Source organism: Apus apus, chromosome 2 (genome assembly GCF_020740795.1).
Source record: "Apus apus isolate bApuApu2 chromosome 2, bApuApu2.pri.cur, whole genome shotgun sequence".
Lineage (NCBI taxonomy): Eukaryota > Metazoa > Chordata > Aves > Apodiformes > Apodidae > Apus > Apus apus.
This window is the reverse complement of record NC_067283.1, coordinates 44,020,671-44,035,057: the sequence shown is the minus strand read 5'-3', so window position 1 is coordinate 44,035,057 and position 14,387 is coordinate 44,020,671. Positions and strand designations below refer to the sequence as shown.

Below are 14,387 nucleotides of genomic sequence, written 5' to 3'. Positions count from 1 at the left end.
CAGTAGATCAGACCTTTACCTCCATACCTCACCCTTCCCTGCCTCAGCCATACAAGCCTCAATAGTCAAGTAGTAGTTAGGGAAAGGGAGGAAAGCTCCTGATGACAGTACAGAAAGAAGAGTTCCGTTTCTCCCCAGACCAACACACGTTGGAGCCACATTTAGCACGTTCCTGCTTCAGCCCAATATAATCAGCACCAATCCCTGCAGGTTTCCCCAAGTCTGTCCCACTCCAGTGTCTTTCCCAGCAGCTTCCAACTGCAGCCATTTAGCTGCTAAGCATTTTGCTTGAAGGAGAAAACGCAGATTCAGGAAGCCCCCACTGTAGTTTGAAATAATTACAGCTACTGACAGGAAAGAGCAGGGCTCTGAATGGCCATTTGTAACAGGAGGAGAACAGAACTAGGGTTTTGCTATCCATCATTTTTGTATGCTCTACTGCTTTTCCTGGATTGAAGAACACGTGCAGCTGTGGCTGTGAAGAAACACACTTTTGCCATCGATTCACATGGCTGACACGCAACTCAAGACATAGACCAGTGTCAGCCAAGTGCTTATGCTTAAGTTGTTATTAATAGCAAGAAAGCAATGCAATCAGTATGTGCTCTCCAACGGCCAGCACGAGCTTATAAGGCAGAAAGTTCTCACCTGCCTGGCCACCCTTCGAGCTTCCCAGTAAGGTTTAGAGTCTTCTACAGCTTTTCCAATCTTCTTTACCAGTTCATCCAGTTTTACTGTTGCTTCAACCAGCACAGAGCGGAACTTCTGGCGTGCATCCTTCAAAACGTTGCAGAAAGGAAAGAAAGGACAAAAAAGGGTTAGAGCTTTGAAATTTATTTCTACCTATTTGTTCTTACCCTCAGGTTGCTCTTTAGATTCACACATGAGCTTACACATTCAAAACAGTTACTGGCATTTGGACTAAGCCAGAATTCTTCAGTAGAGATAATAATAGGAACTCAGAACCATATCAGAAAGCTAGCATCCTGGACACCAACTTTTTGTTTTTCAGAGACAGCTTTTATACAAAGCCTGCAACGGCCTGTGCTAGATGTCACCTCTGGCAGGATTTCTCAGAGAGGAATAGCTTGTAAATTGCTCACTCAGTGAGAAAGCAAGCAGCAGCGTAACAAGTTCTGAGAGGCAGTTCAATGGCAAAAACATCTCATCTAGACAATGCTAGAACGGGGTGAGCAGGCAGGCCAAATCCCCAGAGCAGGCTGGCAAATCAGCTGGAGTCAGCAACTTCGAAAACTTAGCATATCACACCCCTAGTACTATTCCCCCAGGAGACACCATCTCACAACGCAGACAAGGATGGACAGCATCTGCTTTCTGCAGGAAGAAATGGACAGTTCCCACATGGCATATTTTCAAGTCAGCTGCTCCTTCCTTTTGTAAACACACCTACTTACTTTAACAGCTTCCAGGTCCTTGTGGCAAGACTTCCTGCCATAAAAGCCCATCTTTTCAGCTATGGTTTGTATCAACGGGTAAGGACGCCTACTTTTCATTTGATTGTTACTATTTACAACATTTAAGAAAAGTAAATTCCAGCCACTTCAAAACTGGATGAGTTGTCCTCTTTACATGATTAGCTGAAGCATTTGAAATATTTTCTCTGCTGCATTGAAACTTCCACATCTCTAAGCAAAGTGATTCCGATTTTGATCTCAGCATCCAACACCGACTCTATATCAATGGAATTATTGCAGAGTGATGCAAATTCAGGCTGGGACCTGGCCCAGGATTTAAGGAGATGAAGAAGGGCCATGTGAGCTCTTGACAAGCCTTGTAGTTCTAATTAGAGAGTGGGATTTATGCAGACTGCTGGAGTGACATGTTGATTATCAGGAAGCAGCTGGCTTGAAGAAGTGCTCCTAATTCAGGACATTTTTGTCATTAGTGTTGAGGATTTCTAGAATGCACAACTGCTTATTCACTGGAAGAACTAAACATTGGAACTAATGGTCCACTATGGTCTCAGAAGTAGAAAAAACTGCAATAACACATCCATTCTTTATAGAAAAAGCAACACACTTCACTAAACGCTTCTTTGCTTCCTATTTAGTGTTATCTCAAACGGTAACAGTAATACTCTAGTCCAATGCAAAGAGCTTCAGACTCTTAAGATACTCCAATTTATTCTAAGGAAGTATTCAAATGGGTAACAAGGTAAAAAATTGGTAATTAAATGCACATTAACTTAATATTTTATTAACTCCAACTCAGTCAATAATCTCATTTCTTAGTGAAAGCCTGAAATGTATCATTCAAACAATATGTATTGAGGTAATGATTTTCTCAGTGAGAAGAGTCTAAATATTTTCACTTGAAGAACTGGGAGATATATGGTTCACTGCTCAAAATGAGTTTCACAAGTAACTTAAATCAGATTGCAAGCACAATGACTAAATTGCAAGAAAACCATTAAGTACTGAAGTATATTTAACAAAAACATTTTTCCTACAAGTGCAGGAAGAAAATTAAAAACTGATTTCTAAATGAGTAGGCCTGAAGGTTTGCTTTTCACTTTCTTTGTGAAAGCTGCATATTAGGGTATCATTGTGGAAAGTTAAAGACAAACAAAAATGTATATGCATTAAATAAAAAAGTCCTATGCAATAATTCATAAAAAAATTCCATTCCCACGTAAGATAAGCACTTGGAACAAGGAAACCATCACTACCAAATCTTTACTTAGAGGGCTACCTCAAATTTTTTCATGTAATACATACGTACACTCTTACCCAATAGGAAAATGAGGACTACTCTCCACATGCAGTTTAAAAAAGAAAAAAACAAAACACACCAAGGATAAAACAGTCAAACTAAGAGCAACTTCTGTACTCATTAACCTCCCACCAACTCAGAAGAAGGACATACAAATTACTGAACTGTAACTAATCCTGTAACTGACACCTGAGGCACAGGCCTTGCCAAATGGCTGAGCACATTTTTACCCAAGAGTACAGCCTCACTTGACCCAGTAGCTAGTTACACAGAACGTGGAGCTTCAGCTGAAGACTGTACTGGTGTGAAATTCCAGTTTATCATTTTCCCCAAAAGAGTCCTGCTTCCTGTTTTGAGGCTGTATTTGGGTCTGACCATCTTAATTTTTTCCAGTGAAAATGAAAGTGGAACTCAAAACACCCCAGAACTCTATACCATGTCATCTATGACATGACTTATTTTAAACAACAATTATTCTCAGGCTCCTCTGACTGACAGGAACACAAGCCTGTGGGCTCCACCACCTTCTGCATGAGAGAACAAGCAGATGCTCACACTCTGCTGGGATCAGACCCCTTACCAAAGGTTTCCCTTTGGACACAGCAACAAGATGCTGTGGTCTCTGAGAAGGTGTCATGTCAAACCCATGTCCTCTCCTGCACTACACACACCACTTCTACTCTCCACTAGCCCCAACTACACTACAAAAGCAAACGATTCCACGTTGTGTATCTACACTGTGTGTGCTCCTGTGGCAACCCAAAGCATTGACACCTCCCAGGCTCGTCCATCCAGACCGATGCAGCTCTCACGGTCTCGGTGATTACTGGGAACTGTGGCAACATCTACCAAGAACAAGGGCATGGATCTCTCCAGCAAACAGATAGCCGCACTCAGCGTCTTGGCCCTGCCACATGCTGTCAGAACATCTGTAAAAGTCATCACCCTTAGGACAGCACAAAATTCCACTGACAGGTGACCCCGGGGATGTTTAAATAAGAAATACAGATGTAGTAGCTATTTTTACTCTTCACGTGAAACTGGGGAGGTCAGAAGCACCAAGACAACTGCACCAGAAGCCTTGATGCGTTTACTACCTATATGACGTGAAAAGTGCATTGGTGGTTCATGGAAAGGATGGGCTTATGGTCGGGGCAGTACCTTAGGAATCAGTTTAATTCCCTGTTCTATGTCCAGCTTTCTGTGTTACTGTCAGTGAGGCACTCTGACACATGCGTGAAGTGGTTCAAAGCTATAAATACTCTTAATGGTGTTTTCTGCAAGAACAGTCAAGTCAAAAACTTAAGAGTCTCCAGAACAGCACAGCAGTCCAGTTCATCAATGGTCCCCAGCAGGAGCAAAGCTTCACATCTATTAGGAAGACAATCACACCACCTTCAACTTATAAAATCCTCCGGTGTGATGTACCTACCTACAAGTGCTACTACTGACCTGTCAAAACTCTCACTTCGCTGAGATCTTTATCTAGCACACACAGATAACAGAGAACGCGAAAGATGGCAATTCCTGCAATTTGCTGCTGTGAGCAAAACCAACACAGTGCAGCATATGCCATGCAATTTTTCTAGCTCAGTCTTCAGTTCCTGGTTTCTGCATTTCAGTTACTTGAAGGACGATGCATTCCCCGCAGAAATGCTAGTTTTTGATAAAAGCATCAACAGAGCCTTAGGTACAAACTCTGTGAGTCACACTCAGGTTTTTTAGGGATTTTTTTTCTTTTTCAGAAAAAAAACCCCACACGGGTTTATTTTTCTCATCACTGCACTGAATACATACACAGACCAGATAAACTATAACAGAAGCAACACAACTGACAAGACATCTCAAACACTCAAACAACATTTCAAAAGCACATTTTCCCCTCTTACTTGCTCATAAACTTCTGTGACTGCTTCTAAGAACACCTTGGTACTGATTTAGCAAACAGGATGACAATACTGAAAGCTGACTTGCTAACATTTCCAATGTTTTCTCCCTCCTATTTGCTCAAATGAGATGATGATAAACCTTTTTATAGCTGGACAAAATTCAGTTAGGGCACTTTACCCTCAATGTGTATAGCAAGGTGAAAAAAAAATAATAAGGAACACTTGAAACTTCTCACTTAAGTTCCAGTCTTAGTAACTAGACTCTCACTAGCTAGGGGGGGTTGTCATACACGTCTTCTAGCAGACATAGCATTTGGTGCACCACTTCAACAGCAGCAGTTTACTTCTCAACATCTTGTTCTATGCCCACAAGAGCACCACTCTCATCAGCTTTCTTCCTGGAAATCCTTAGCACATTGCTCCCAAATGACATCTTTCACAAGAACAGTTTTAGGGAGCATGCCAGACTTCTACTCTATATATGCTTTTGCTGCAATAGCTCATTATTAAAAGCCAACTTTGTTTCCAGTAACTTGCTGCTGGGCAGCTATTTGCTACTGTATCAAGAGGGACCACACTTAACGCCAGGCCATTCACACAGCAACTTTTTGAAGATCCATCCTTAAATGTAGAAAAAACTCAAATACAATTTTACAGGTACACTGCACCTGTTGGAGAATAAAGAAAGCTTGCTTCTCTTTTTCATAAGTAATTGTGATGAGCTCGTGTTAGATGCCAGATGACAGGCAAATAACTATTTCATATCAAATGAAGAGTACATTTTCAAACAATTTTCTTTCTTAAATGAACTTAACACATCAACTAGCTATGAAGCATCTTAGTACCAAGCACATCTAGGTTTCATTTACAAAGGTTGTCCTACGACCTTGCTGATAATTTGGTGTGCAGAACCTCTAACAACCCATTAAACCAGCCTGGGAAGGGCATGGAAAATGAAATTGCTGACTGAGCGACAGGCTTCATCTATTTCCAAGTGGCAGGTGGTATCCATACCTGCCACCTCCTCCTGCAGAGACCTATCAGCTGCAAAATCTCATTCCCAAGTTAAGATCACATCAGTAGCAATAATGTCCAAGTATGAAAGTAGATAGGCTTCCTAGTTACATCCACACAAGACACATGCACATGCATGTACTTAGAAATCTACATCAGAGGATCGAACAGGTTCATGACATTTTTAACATCTATTTGGTTCCTGAGCAGTTCAAGTAAACCAGACTACCAAACCTTAAACCAAAACACAAGGAGGGGGTTAAGTAACATTTCAATTTTTAAGCGTGGGGGAAAGTAGTTGGGGTTTTTTTTGCCACGCAGCTACTAATTTGCCATCTAAGAACAATAAAAATTGGTATTTGGAAGTTGCTTGCAGGCATTTACAGACTGAGACTACAAATATACTGGTATTTTTAGTCCTCTTAGAAGACAGGAAAGTAGGCAGGGGAAGGCACAAGATTTCTCTGCCTAACCCTTCCTCACTCCCTTTGTCTAGAAACCCATCTCTGCTTCAAGAACGCGAATCAAGTAAAGCCCTTTGACTCACTCAGGTGACAAAATCTTTCCAGAGCCATAGCAAAGGAAGGAGCCTTTCCTTACTCATCCATGGATAGAAAGCAGAAGGCAAAACAACACGCAATACCCACACGGGAGTCATTTCCTTAGAAAACAAGTAGATTATAAAGAGACAATGGGAAGATACGTCAAATCCATCATGCGTGTGTATCGCACTCGAAAAACCACCAGGAACACCAGCCAGTGAGCTGCTTCTCCCTTATCTGTGTACTCTTTTATGGACACTGGAAAAATGCTGCAAAGGGATGCTGATAAGGTGGCGGATGTTTCTACAGACAGACGTTTCCCCAAGCCAAGCAGGCATCCTCAGAATGCTGTTCCTGCCACAGACAGGCCATTTCTCCAAAACTTGAAAGATTGAGCCATTTTGTTTTTTAAAAAGTCTAACTGACATTCTTGTGTGACAGCATCAAAATCTTGAGCTTTACTCCAAACCCAAGTATTTTAGTGAGGAAGTAAGAAGAGCAGTTCTAAATAAAACAGCCCTTCTCCTACTGAGAGGGATTCAAATGCTGACAAGGCACACATGTGAAAGAGCAGCACAGCTGATACATCCCTTTGCTTTGGCTCTACCCAACACCAACCCAGGATGACCCTTAGGATAAATCCAGGACTAAAAGTATCACAAAGACCTGCAGATCAGTACTACAGGACCTAGGAAAACATACCAAAAAAGGATCCTAACAAGGTCCTACTTAAAACAAGCATAGCTGAAAGCAGCACTGTTTAGCTCTAGTTTTCATGTGCATTCGTCTCCCCTTAACAAACTTCGGCAAGCTCATAGCTCCAGCAACACAAAACCTCTCTCTAATAAAAACCACATTTGGGATAGCTGGGATTCCAGTGGTAATTTTAATGGTATGTGTTATATTTCCTCTCCCCACAATGCTGCCAGAGGGTCCCTGGGTGAATTTGCTGCATCTGACTTGTACTTTCAGGAGCCAGTCAAAGATGCCTGTTAGTTAGCTGGACAGGCAAGACATGCACATTTGTTAAGTACATTTGCAACTCCGGCTGTGAGTTCAGCTGGAGATACATTTCCAACAAACAGGAAAAAAAGCTGAAATGGCAAGGCGCCGCTCTAACTTGGATTTGGCCAAAACATACTCATATCTCCATTCCAAGATGTTTTCCCCCACCCTTTCACCGACACTTCAAACATAAACAGGGACGTTAGCAAAGCCAGGTGTTAAATCCCTCGGAGGACCCTTCCCATCCTTTTGCTGTGTCAGTAATGCTCAGTGTTGCACTTAGTACGAGCAGCATTATGGATTTTAAATCAAGCCTAATCAAAGATTCATTAACAGGCAATACATTAACGCAACAGATAACCACCAGCCACTCAGTGCCCTTTAGCAGCTCCACAAGTCCTGAACAGGCTGTGAGCATCAGCAGGGTCAGGGTATTTCTCCAGGGCTTAATAGCATAGGTCAAAAGGGCAAAAAAAAAAAAAGAGTAACTAGATCAAGTAAAAGAAAAGATGCAGCCAACTTCAATATATCTGTTCAGGTCCCACCCCACATGTAAATTCACCCCTCCCACAGGTGGCTAAGGGTGGAGAATTAACTTTAAAAGCTTAAAAAAAGGCAGGCTGATGAACTTAAAACAGATCACATGGCAGTCTGGGTGCAGAACTTTAAAAAAGAAACAAAATTTAAAATGGTAGGCTGCTCAACTTAAAACAGAATTCTCCATTTTATCACCTCTGTCAGCAGCAAATGCCAATATTATCTACCTCATTCAAACATGGACCTATCTGTGGCCACACCAAGAGAACACGGTCTCAAAATCCTAGAAGCCTCTACTGATTTTAGCCCCATAACATTTCCATTTTGCTGATGTAGACCTGAGGCACACCAAGAACAAAAGCATAGGGTTTAGAAGCATTTACTACATACAGCCTTTTTTTTTTTTTTCCAGAGAATGGGAACGGAACACAGTCAGCAGCCCCATTAAGAGCAACCTGTGCAAAACTACAGGAAGACCAAAACAGACTCGCAGCAGTTGGATGCCACAGGGTTACTCTTCCTGCTCATCAGAGAGTACATCAAGTCAAAAAAACATGGGTGTCCTCTTCAGAATTTCCTTCAAAGAAATATACCTTCAACTCAAATGCTCCTGTCACTTTTCCAGATTGTTCCAGGGAAAAATTCAACAATGGGAATATATGGACCACACAGTAACGCTACAGAAGCTGGCAATCAGCATCTTGTGCTGTAAATAGCCTAATGATAGTGTCTATGTTCCAACTAAAGTCAACTATGATCAGATATTGAGAAGAAGAAAATAATAATAGGGTAAATATAACTCCATTGGCTGGTTAAAACAAACAAACAAACAAGAAAAACAAAACAAAAAAAACCACCTGATCTTTCTTCTAACGAAATATCTTGCAATAGCAGCAGCACCACAAACTAGGAAGAGGTAGCAAGAGGGACTCAAAGCAGCTAGTAACAACCAAAATGGCAAGACTTCAAAGGCAAACTCAGCACGGCTTTCCCAGAAGCCCAAGTTTTCAACAGCATTCAAGGATTTTGGAAGCCTTTGAAGCAGAATTATGCCAGTTCTAAATTCCTCCTTCCAAACTCTGGATTTATCCTATGAGGCTGCTTGGCGAAGCCTTCTTTTCTTCTCCAGAGTATGAATACAGGGATTTTCTTCTAACCATAAGTGTTCTTTTAAAAATATATTTCTTCTAGAAAGGTCTTAAGTCCACTTAAAATGTATTTATCAACATGTATATAAATTAAGCCTTGCTTACATCATCGAACTACATTTTGTCCTCAAAATTTAAGCAGATCAAAATTAAAATCTTTCTGGATTAAAAATTATGCAGTTGTATGATACCATAAACTGGCTTCAATTCAGTAAGATTTCTGGATGAAAAGCAAAGAGGAAGCATTTCATGAAAGCATAGTACTGAAGATATTTCAACTTAATTCCATCAAACAGTCCTTACAGTAAGTACTACAGACAGACCTGTGGTAAACATTTAATGGCACAGAGGTAGAAAGCATACAATCATTCTCTGCACTGACACCTAGTATTTCTTTGGCTAATCAAAATAAGCCACAATAAGATCAAGCTAACATGGAAACACTACTCTTTTATTTACAATGATATATCCAGGAGCCTTTCAGCCTTTAGAGCTCAGCATGGGTCACACACAGAGTAGCTACAAATTTCCAGGCTCTGCAAACACTTGAACACATGAATAATTTTAATCAAGCAGTAAAATCCCATCTTAAGTCATTGGGACTTATTTAATGAGTATGCATTTGCATTACTATTACTATTCTATCTGCTTCATAATACATCCTCAGTGCAAGGTTATGACAAGATTAATGAAATCCAGGCAACTATCCATAGCACCATCTTTCAATTTCAGTACCTCAGCATGAAATAAGGAGACTGAAAAGATAAATATTTTTTTTTTCAGTATATGTATATAAAGAGTCTTGAAGTCAAATTAATTGCTACTGCTGCAGACTAGCATACTGATTTTTAAAGTTCACTCATAAAATTAAAATCAAGCTAGTGACACTGAACAGTTTTCACAGTTGAAATATAGTTTAATTTTGCATAACAAGTAGTCCACCATTCCACTAAGTTTATTTGCCAATAAATGCATGATCTACACGGCACAAAGCACAAAAACTGCAAACAAGCAGTGAGAAGAGAATACCCACGTGACAAGGCTGCTTTGTTTCCAAAGAAGTTCATAACCCTGTATTCTGTTTGGTGCACACAGTGGATAACCTGATATTTTAAAGTACTACCAGGAACCACCCCATGTTTCAGGTACCCATAATTCATGCAAACACACATGCAAAAAAAAAATAAAAAAATCAGTGCAGACCTTGAGCAGAACAGAAATCTATAGATACACTTTCAGACTATGCTCATCACTGCAATCTCAGCATGTTCTGATACAGTAGTCAATATTGTAGTGTTGCTGAAATTATTTAGGATGTAAAGCATCGTTTTATGCCAGTTTTCTCCTAGCAGCATACTCATCTAACATTTCCACTGGCCTTATCTTCTTTGTTTTGCAGTTAACAAAGGAAAATTTAGACACACAGGTAGGACAGTTTGATTTGTTGTTAGATCAATAATGCTGAGCCTTCCCAATGCTCTCAGGCACATGGTGTGATTCTTGGGGTGCCCTACACAGGGACAGAATTTGGACACAATGATTCTGATGGGTTCCTTCCAACTCAGCATATTCTACAATTTCTACAATTCTATGAATAACTACCAAGTAGCTAAAGCTCAAATTTGGAGAACTTTCAATTATATTTTTAAGTGTTCAAGAAACCCTCTTTGTCCATCTAGGAAGTCTTTCCCTTCAACTCCTTCAACATTCCTTCATTACTTTCCTTACTCAGAAAGTAATGACAAAAAAGGCAAAACTAACAAGCTAAAAAAAAAAAAAATGGCCACCAGGGAGGAGACCCTGGCAGGTAATTGTACAGCAAAGACCTCTTAACTGAACAAACTTTCACCGTCTATAATCACAAGAACACAAACCCCGAACAGTGACTCATTAAAGCAGAACTCGTCTAAGTTTAGTTTCAAAACCTAAAAATAAGGTTTGGCAGTGGTGGAGTGGGGCTCTCCACAGAACATTTTTATACTCTGTCTTCTCTCTTTCTGTTCCAGCTGTTAGCTCAATTTACACCTTTAAAAATCATCACCACACTCTTGCTACCAAATTACCATTCAGGGTGGCACAATTCAGGGGGCAACCTGATCAGAAATACTGTTCTTGGTCCTCACAAAATCCAACATGCACAAAAGGAAATGCAAGAATGATTTCTGTACCTCCAGCTCCGTCTCTCTGCGATTGATATCATCAGTAGATTGATTTAGTTTTTCCAGCTCACCCTAAAAAAGAAAGAAAAGTCAAATGCATATTAAGGAATCAGAGGAAAACAGGTTTCTGAGAAGGCTCATTCAGCATCCTCACTGAAAGCTCAGAAGGGCTGTGGCTTACAAATTCAGAGAAAAGAGGAAACCCTGACACATTTAGAACAACTTTACCAGTTTTTCTACTTTGCTACTTACAAGAAAAATAATCAGAGAAGCTCTATAGTTTTATTTTAAGGCAGAACATTTCCTGTTCTGTCTTATTCCTCGCTATTACAAATAAACATAAGATACAAGAAGTTCTGTCTTCTTCATCAATATAGTCAGTACCTGCTGGTTTCCAGTAAGATACACAGACACACCTCCCAAAAGGATTAGCATAAAGATAGTACTATCAAGAAGGCATACAGTGAAAGCACAGCATTGATAAGAAACATGTCTTGCAACATGAGAGGCACTTGATTGTGGATTTTGGCAAACCATTTTATAACACAACCAGTCAATGGGACATACGATTATGTTTACTCAGTCTGCCTTCATGCCAGCATTCTGATCTCTTAACAGCAAAAACAAAGGTGTTAAATCCCTTGAATAAATATTTACTAGGGGTGGTGTTGGCATGAATGAAGTTACTGTAATAACAAAGTTCATTCTTAATGACTTTCTTACCACAAAAAGCAACCCTCAGAAGCAGGCTCCAACAGCCTTCTTTATTCGAGCAACATGTTACACCATGTGAGATCCAATGATTTCAACAGGAGTGTTCTCTAACTCCAACATTATTTAATTTTCACCCAGTGTAACAGAATCCGCCTTGAAATGTTCAGCTGAATAAACCAAACACTGTAAATTGATTGTCACTTGAGCCATTTCCCTCTAGGTTACATGACTCTGGTTACAAAAAGGAATTAATCTCAACAGTTTAGTTCTCCCAGGAAAACCTCAGAGGTCAGACTTCATTTCCAGCTCCCAGGATTTGGAAAACACGTATTTGCACATCCACGTTTTCAGAAACAGACACGTACTACGAAATTGCTTAATTGCCTTTTACTGTAAGGCTAAGAACACTAAGGCTCTCCAGGAGGAAGACACAGCAGCCTGTTTTGTCAACCAAACAGAAAACTCCACAAGAAATACTGTTTTGCCAACGAAGTGCAAATCAGGTATGGGGAAAACATGCTGCAAGCTGAGTAACCTAAGGCCAAAATCAGATCAATAGCCACTAGCAGAGCTCAGCTTCTTGAACTCAGGAGAGTTACAGGCCAGCTTTTGGCTGAGGGCCTCGCTCTGTGTAACCATGTTTTATGAATTTTGCAATCACTCTGCTCAGCCCTGGAAAAGAAATGCTCACTCTGGAGAAAAGAATGACATTACAGCAAGGAGGGCCCTATGCCAGGGATCCATCCTCTCAGCAACGTACACACATGCTTATATTCACTCATGACAAATGGTCCCAGCAACACTGGAGGCAAAAAACCATAAATCTGCAGAGACCTAAAAATGCATTTTATTTCGGGGACCCCAGCGTGCTCAAGTTTTCACCAGGCAATGGTCAAGAAGACACGACTGTGGGGAGAAAAGCTTTGTTCAGAAACCATGCAAGAATAAAAAAGCATTTTAGAAGGCGTTCATACAGAGAAAACGCCATCCAGCACTGAAGATAATTTAAAAAAATAGTAATAATAATGATAATAAAAATCTGTCTTCCCCCATTTACGAATTTCTGAGCACCAGCCCTGCTGCTCCACGACCAAGGTCACGCTGCCGTGGTCAAAAATACAAGGGGAGGGGGAGCCGAGCAGGAGGAGAAGGAAGGAAGGAAGGAAGGAAGGGGACCCAGGGGAGCCCGGCGCGGGGGGCAAGGGGTAACAAAGGGCTGGGGCGCCCCGGGGCCCCTTTCCCCCCGCACCCCCGGCCCCGAGGCAGCGGGGCTGCCCTGCCCCGCCGCCCGGCACAGGCCAACAGACACGTACACATAAATATAGAGAGAAAATATCTCTATGGGAGGAGGGGGGTGGGGGCATACGTGTGTGTGTATGTACATATGGATTAGAAAGCAAAAATAAGAAAAAAAAGGCAGTCCCTATAAAACCATTATGATCTAGAAAATCAATCTAAAAATTAACAGCACCACCCCCGCCCCCTTCCCCGGGCCGGGGGGGGGGGAAGTCCGGCAAGGCTCCCTGTCCCTCACCTGGATGCGGGGATCCACCTCCTCCTCCTCCGGCCGCGGGCCCTCCTCGGCGGTGCGGCCGCGCCTGCCGCCCGCATCCATGGCCCGGCTGCCGCTGCCGCTGCCGCTGCCTCCCGCTCGCCCGCCGCTGCCGCCGGCTCCGGCTCCGGCTCCGGCTCCTGCTCCTGCTCCGGCTCCGGGGCCGCCCCGGCCCGGCCCCGCCTCCCGGGGGAAACCCCTCCCTCCCTCTTTCCCTCAGTCTCTTTGTGCGTTTGCACCGCAAGGAGGAAAGGAGCGCAAAATTGCGGGGTTTCCTTTATTAACTCTCCTTCTCTGCTGCTGCAGTGCGTGGAACCAGAAGGAGCAGTTTCAGGTGGAGGGAAATGCTAAGCATACCTTGCGTGGCCTTTTCTTTTTTTCTCCTCTTCTTTCCTCTTTTTCCAGCACTGCTGGAGGCTGGCATGTCTATGCAGAAGAAAAGGGGAAAGGGAGGAGATAAAAATAATAAAGGCACTTCCAACAACCTTGAAAATTCAAGTGAAACCTGAGTGTCTATTGTGTGGCAGCTAAGCAAGCCACTGTTGTACCTACTGGGTGCAGCAGAAAAAGACATGCTGAAGACATGTCCTTTTGTTGTCAGTAAAAAGGAACTTGTTGCAAGAAGCTCTTGATCCTACACATACACATGGCCCCTGGCCAGCAGGGTCTCCTTAGCCACGGGGGCAGTGCCCAAACTGGCACTAATGGGCAAAGAGCAGGTGAGCCTTCTGGCCAGCAGTGCACCAGCAGGAGTGGGCACCAGCAGCTCGTCATCTCACTGGCCTCAGCGTGGCTGGAACCCCATCTGTGGGCTGCAGTGAGGAAATAAAACTCAAAACAATTGCTTTCTCTTCCCTTCTCACAGCAAGCCCAGAGAGAGACTGACAGCAGGTTCCTTCATCACGGAAGAGGGAAAGCAGGATGCTTTGTCTTTTGCCTCCTAAAGACACAGAGAAGTCCCACCAGAGCCCGTGGGCCAGCCTACCCATGCAGAAAAAACAAGGCAAGAAGTGGCCACTAAGCCAAGGCCCTTCCCTAAATCCTGCCAACCACACTGAGCTGCTTCCTCTCTCCCTCTGGCAGGGTAACAAGTC

The 14,387-nt window shown here is 42.3% G+C and overlaps 1 protein-coding gene across 1 annotated transcript in view; it reads right to left on the bottom strand.

Annotated features, from left to right (window-relative positions):
* Positions 1-13,423, bottom strand: part of SH3BP5 (SH3 domain binding protein 5) — a 49,088-nt gene extending 35,665 nt beyond the window's left edge. The window contains exons 1-3 of the mRNA XM_051612632.1: positions 13,276-13,423; positions 11,037-11,099; positions 649-777 (exon numbers count right to left, since the gene is read on the bottom strand). Coding sequence (XP_051468592.1) covers positions 649-777; positions 11,037-11,099; positions 13,276-13,356 — 273 coding nt within the window. The 5' untranslated portion in view covers positions 13,357-13,423. The remainder of the gene's footprint in view (positions 1-648; positions 778-11,036; positions 11,100-13,275) is intronic.
* Between the last annotated feature and the right edge of the window lie 964 nt (positions 13,424-14,387).